This window comes from Prunus avium, chromosome 2 (assembly GCF_965620075.1).
Source record: "Prunus avium chromosome 2, drPruAviu1.hap1.1, whole genome shotgun sequence".
Classification (NCBI taxonomy): Eukaryota; Viridiplantae; Streptophyta; class Magnoliopsida; order Rosales; family Rosaceae; genus Prunus; species Prunus avium.
The window spans coordinates 28,586,858-28,593,864 of NC_142285.1; the positions used below are offsets into that span (position 1 = coordinate 28,586,858).

At 37.8% G+C, this 7,007-nt stretch overlaps 1 protein-coding gene across 1 annotated transcript; it reads left to right on the forward strand.

Moving 5' to 3' along the window:
* The first annotated feature begins 3,185 nt into the window (after positions 1-3,185).
* LOC110757387 (uncharacterized) lies at positions 3,186-5,761 on the forward strand. The gene is made up of 2 exons (XM_021958981.2): positions 3,186-3,724; positions 5,545-5,761. Exons 1-2 carry the CDS (start codon positions 3,186-3,188, stop codon positions 5,759-5,761), a joined length of 756 nt encoding a protein of 251 aa, XP_021814673.2.
* The last annotated feature ends 1,246 nt before the right edge of the window (positions 5,762-7,007 follow it).

A 7,007-nucleotide genomic window follows, 5' to 3' on the forward strand; every position in this document is an offset into this window, starting at 1 on the left:
ATTCAAACTAGCATATTAACTTATAAGCATAATGAATAAGAACAAAAACCATAATTGAAACTTGGAAACTAATCAAACTTGAAACTAAAGAAAAGAATTTACATAACAATGAAAATTAAGTAGAACTTGGAAAAACTTAAGGAGAATTTCAGCACAAAGATCTCATTATAACAATTGAAAACTAGAAAGAGAAACTAAGAGAATTTGAGGGAGAGAAGGGAAGGGAGCTCTAGAGAAGTGTTTGAGAGCTCCCCCCCTTGGAGTGTGTTTACAAGCTTGGGAAACCTCACTATATATAGGCCTAAGGAAGCTGAAAATCTGAATTAAGTATGGCTAATGCATACAACACTTGTTTTATAAAATCTGAAATGGTTGATGCACTTCACTAATGCATACAACACTTCCATTATAAAATCTGAAATGGTTGATGCACTTCACTAATAAATCCCACCAGCAGCCCTAGCTCATCTTCATGTCACCATGACCAAGCTTCCAACCAGAAATAATAGCTCATCCTGAGGTCAGCATGACCAGCAACTTCAAGGGCTTACGAATTGGGCTTCCCTTAAGCAAATTAAGACTTTAAGCACTCAAACTTGAAGTTCAGAATGTCTTCTTTCCATCCATATATCATTTGGGCCAATCCAAGGTCGGAGGAGGAAGTTAAGGCCAAAACAAATTGCTAACTCATTTTGCGCGCTGATAAAATCCATTCTGAGCATGGCTCTGTGTTTGCTAGGTAACAGACTCCACAATTATCCAATGGGGCTGAATTTCGGCTATGTTCTAGTATACACCCATTGGAACAACTTTCATGAAGAATGTGGCCTCATCCGAGCTATGTAGGTTGCTGAAACAAAGCTTGCAATATGACCTACGAAACTGGGCTGGCAGGGAACTGTAGCCAAAATTGAGTTTGTCTTTAAGCTCTTCATCCATTCATCCAAATTAGGCCCTAACATGCATGGATTGCATCATTTACTATCCAAAGCCATCATTATTACCTAAAGCTCAATGAACTGAAAGATAAACACAAAAAGGATTAAAAGCACAAGTTTAACTCAAAAACATAACCAAATCATAAGCTAGAAGGGTACAAAATGATATACAATTATGAACCGATCAGTACTTGGGCGAGTTTATGAGATCCACGTGTCGTTGTACGAGTGGAGGGTCAGATATGGTACAAACACCCAAATTCATACTATTCACACTATTATCAACACCTTCGGATACACAATCTGATAACCAAATCCATACTATTCACCTATTAGCAAGATACAAAACGGATACCCATATCCATACTACTCACCTATTACCAAGATACAAAACGGATACCCATATCCATACTATTCACATTATTATCAACACATTTTGATACAGAATCTGATACCCATGTCCATGATACTCACAATATAATCAACACATACCCATATCGATGCTACTCACACTATGATAAAAACACACCCCTATCCATAAATCCCATTGCTTCTAATACTCTATTAGGGTTCTAAAACATCTGGTTTGTTAAGGGAGTACAATAAAAAATTATATACAATATAATATTGTTGAAAAAAGAAATTGGCGATAAAATTGATGAGAGGAAGACTTGCAGTTCACTTACCACGAAATTGGCTGATGATTCTTTGAAAGATAAGAAGTTGATTTCGGAGAAGTTCAGAAATGCATGTGTCGGGACTTCTAATTTTGGACAGACCACTGATGATTCTTTGATATCATAGGCAACACCTGATTAGAGAGGACGAAGGATGGAATGCACCACTGAAACGGATTTTGATGTCAGAGGCAACACTCGATCACAGAGAAGTTGAGAAATAGAGTTATGAGATTTTGGGTTCTAATATTTTCCCCAGATGAAAACAAATCTGGTTTTTGGGTGGAGTTATGAGCTTTTGGGTGTTTGGGTTGTCAGATTTTGGGGTTTGTGGTTTTAATTCAAAAAACAATTAATGGCGGAAGGAAGGAAGAAGAAAAAGCGCGAGTGGCAAAGAAGAAATTACAGCGTACCCGATTCTAGTGTGAGCTTGCTTTTTCTCCCCAGCCATTGAGATCACTTAAATGGCTGAGATGGAGCCTCAAGAAGAGGTTTGCAAAAAGAAGTTCCCACTTGAGCCACGTGCTTGAGATGATAGGGGGCCGTAACCCAAGTCGTCTCACCTTGGATCTAGTTTTTGGGCCCCCTTAGAGCAACTCCACCCATTTGCCCTTAGCCATGGCAAGGGGGGAGCTAGGGCAGCCACTATTCATGTGAATAGTGGTTGCCCTTGCAAATAGTATTTTGTGTTTCCATCTGTTGCCATGGCTAAGGGCAATTACTATTCTTTTTTTTGTTTTTTCCACAAATTTTTTTACCTCAATAATTAATTTGGATAATATTTTCGGATAAGATTTCCGGGTTCCTACGTGTTAAGACTATTCATAATCGGATAAAATTTCCTGATAAGATTTTTGGGTTCAAATTTCGGATGAATTTCAAAATTCAAAATTCGGATAAATTCGGGTTCAAATTTCGGATGAATTCAAAATTCAAATTTCGGATAAATTTGGGTTCAAATGTCGGATGAATTTCAAATTTCAGATAAGATTTTCATCCAATCAAATCAAGCCACGTGGCATCTCTATCTTGCCAAAATTTTCTATAAAACCAGAGGCTCAGCTCATACCTCTCACACAACATCTTTCTATATTTTCATTTCTCGGAGTTTAGAATTCATACTCCATTCATTCTCAATGGAAGATTTTAGGAGATACTTGGAGAGGCAAGAGCGAGAAAGAAATTAGAGAAACCGTAGAGCAGATGAAATCAATGAGTTGCAGAGACAAGTCGATGAACAAGTTGTCATAGCAGTGGCTTTGCAAGATGAAGAGAACCAAGGTCGCGGCCGGAATGTGGACAGACATAGACATTCTCGGGGTAAGAATCTTTTGGAAGATTATTTTATACCAACTTCTTTGTACTCTGATGTTGATTTTCGAAGGCGATTTAGAATGCAACCCCATTTGTTCAATAAAGTCATGCATGATATTTGCAATCATGATGCATACTTTGTTCAAAAGTGTGATGCTGCTGGGGTTTTGAGACTTCTTCCAGAGCAAAAGTTTACAGCTGTTATACGAATGTTGGCGTATGGAGCATCTGCTGATCAGGTGGATGAGATTGCCAGATGGGGAAGTCCACTACGTTGGAGGCTTTGGTAAGATTTTGTGATGCAGTTAAAACTCTGTACACTAGGGACTACCTACGTAGACCTACTCCGAGGGACCTCCAACGGCTTTTACAAAAAGCCGAAGCTCGAGGATTTCCAGGAATGATTGGCAGCATCGACTGCATGCACTGGCAATGGAAGAATTGCCCAACTGCCTGGCAAGGTGATTACGGAAATAGAAAAGGCCAAAAAAGTATCATCCTTAAAGCCGTTGCTAGCTTCGACACATGGGTTTGGCATGCCTTCTTTGGAGTTGCTGGATCCCAAAATGACCTCAACGTGCTGGGTCAATCCCCGGTCTTCAACGAGGTTTTGAGAGGCCAAGGCCCCAATATCACCTATCAAGTCAACAATACAGTCTACCAGACGGGGTATTATCTAGCTGACGGCATCTACCCGAGGTGGACCACATTTGTCAAATCCATTCCGAATCCCCGATCCCAGAAGCAAAAATTATTTGCTACCTATCAAGAAAAATACAGGAAAGATGTCGAAAGGTGTTTTGGCATCCTTCAAGCTTGGTGGTTGGTTATTCGAGATGCAACCCGTATGTTTGATGAGGAGGTCCTCAGAAGCATTATGATGACTTGCATCATCCTCCATAATATGATTGTGGAGGATGAGTATGATTATGAAGCTGCAGAGGTCTACGAACCGGATCCCATGAACATGGCTGATCGGTGCATATTTACATATCATTTTGTACCCTTCTAGCTTATGATTTGGTTATGTTTTTTTTGAGTTAAACTTGTGCTTTTAATCCTTTTTGTGTTTATCTTTCAGTTCATTGAGCTTTAGGTAATAACGAGGGCTTTGGATAGTAAATGATGCAATCCATGCATGTTAGGGCCTAATTTGGATGAATGGATGAAGAGCTTAAAGACAAACTCAATTTTGGCTACAGTCCCCTGCCATCCCAGTTTCGTAGGTCATATTGCAAGCTTTGTTTCAGCAACCTACATAGCTCGGATGAGACTACATTCTTCATGAAAGTTGTTCCAATGGGTGTATACTATAACATATCCGAAATTCAGCCCCATTGGATAATTGTGGAGTCTGTTACCTAGCAAACACAGAGCCATGCTCAGGATGGATTTTATCAGCGCGCAAAATGAGTTAGCAATTTGTTTTGGCCTTAACTTCCTCCTCCGACCTTGGATTGGCCCAAATGATATATGGCTGGAAAGAAGACATTCTGAACTTCAAGTTTGAGTGCTTAAAGTCTTAATTTGCTTAAGGGAAGCCCAATTCGTAAGCCCTTGAAGTTGCTGGTCATGCTGACCTCAGGATGAGCTATTATTTCTGGTTGGAAGCTTGGTCATGGTGACATGAAGATGAGCTAGGGCTGCTGGTGGGATTTATTAGTGAAGTGCATCAACCATTTCAGATTTTATAATGGAAGTGTTGTATGCATTAGTGAAGTGCATCAACCATTTCAGATTTTATAAAACAAAGTGTTGTATGCATTAGCCATACTTAATTCAGATTTTCAGCATCCTTAGGCCTATATATAGTGAGGTTTCCCAAGCTTGTAAACACACCCCAAGGGGGGGAGCTCTCAAACACTTCTCTAGAGCTCCCTTCCCTTCTCTCCCTCAAATTCTCTTAGTTTCATTTTCTAGTTTTCAATTGTTGTAATGAAATCTTTTGTGTTGAAATTTTCCTTAAGTTTTTCTTAGTTCCACTTTACTTTTCATTATGTAAATTCTTTTCTTTAGTCTCAAGTTTGATTAGTTTCCAAGTTTCAATTATGGTTCATGTTCTTATTCATTATGCTTATAAGTTAATATGCTAGTTTGAATGATTGATCACCATTAAGGCTTGCATGTTAGCTATCTTGGTTTGAATTAAGAGTATACACCATGCTTTAATTCGAATTGAACTATGAATAGGAAGAGTATGTATGGACATTCGACAACAGGGATTAGATACATGCTTGGTTGTTTAAATTGTTCTTCTATGCTTAATGGGTTCCTAATGCTTAATTTTAGGTTAGACAACAAATGATCAAATTAGGGAATTAGGAACACAAGGTTATGACCACACACCATGGCTTAATCATACTTTAGCTAGAATCAATCCATTAATCTAATTGAACTTGGGAACTTATCTGCTTGAGTTAGTTATTTCTTTCTTCCTTGTTTTATTTATTTCCTTTCTTTTTCATTTCTGTTTTGTGTAGGGAAAATGAATTGGATCATTCAATCACCAATCCTCGTGGGATCGACCTCGCACTTACATATGCTATACTACCAAACGGCTCGTGCACTTGCGAGTATCACAAGTTGAGGATGCAACTGAATCCATTTTGGTGCAGCTGTATCTACGCAACAATGGCCTTGACACAAATTTATGAAAGGCCCATGGGGCCAAGTGGAGAACCGTTTGAGCCGGACCCGTTGGTTAGGGATGGTCGTTTCATGACCCGTATCATAGATCGATATACAGAGATGCAATCTTCGTATATTCATGAAAGGCGTCAACTTGACTTGATGGAGCATCTACGGGCGGTGAAAGGCAATGAAGATGAATGATGGAGCATAGATGCTTTGGTTATGTTTTATTTAGTTATGGTTTGGTTGTGTTGTTTTTTATTTATTATGGTTTGGTTGTGGTTTGTTATTATTATTGTGCCTTGTTTGTAGTTTTTTTTAATTTTAATTATGTTTTGTTTGATGTATGGAATATGTTGAATAAAAAGGTCTTTTATTGAATGCTTTGTTTATTAAATAAAGAAATCTAATACAAGTCATTAAGAATTACTACTACTAAAATAAAAAACATGAATTACAACAACTTGAATAGAAAACATGAAAAAATACAAAAACATAAAAGGTATGCCAACTAATTTAATGGTTTTCATCATTTAACCAATCCGTGTTGCTAGGCCCATCATCTTGGAAAAATCTTCTTCTTCTCATAACATCCCTGCGTTCTAGCTTCCAAAATTGTTTTGTTTCAGGGGACATATGGCTTGTATCCATCGCCATGGTTTCCCGATCCGTCTTCTCCCTATCTTTTTTGCGCAAATACTCCCCTTTCTCGTGAAAACTCGGCTTGAATTGCCATCTCGTTATCTTGGCGTTTCTGCTCCATTTCAATTCTTATGGCATTTTGCCTTGCAATTTCCTCCAAAAACTTTGAATTATTATTGCTTGAATTACCCGCTTTCTTTGCCTTCGCAGCCTTTCGGCCAATGGGCCTCGGCTCCTTTTCGATGGGTGAGTCTTGATTCATAGGGGAATCGAGGGTGAATCCGATGTCGTTGAATCACGGAGTGGCATCTTGTTTAGCACAACAGTGGGACCCGTGGGAATAATTATGAAGCGTTTGCAATATTTCACCACCTCCCAACATTCATGATGGTTGAAACTTGTTTTGCCACCCCCAGTTGCACCGAACCACATCTGTGCTTGAATCATCTATTTAACAAAAAAATGGAAATGCAAGAAATATTTAAAATATATTGGATATGCAAGTAACAAAAAAAAAAATAATGGACATGCAATTAACCTTACAAATAAATTGGAAGTGCAAGAAATATTAAGAAACAATTGGAAATGCAAGAAATATTAACAACATATTGAAAATGCAAGAAATATTAACAACATATTGAAAATGCAAGAAATATTAACAACATATTGAAAATGCAAGAAATATTAACAAAATATTTAAAATGCAATAAATATTAACAAAATATTTAAAATGCAATAAATATTAACAAAATATTTAAAATGCAATAAATATTTACAAAATATTGAAAATGCAATAAATATTAAC

Coding starts and splice junctions, on each gene's coding strand:
- LOC110757387 (XM_021958981.2), top strand. CDS start 3,186: ATGGGGAAGTCCACTACGTTGGAGGCTTTGGTAAGATTTTGTGATGCA. Junction 3,725..5,544: donor TACAGGAAAGATGTCGAAAG/GTGTTTTGGCAT, acceptor ATTTTGGTGCAG/CTGTATCTACGCAACAATGG.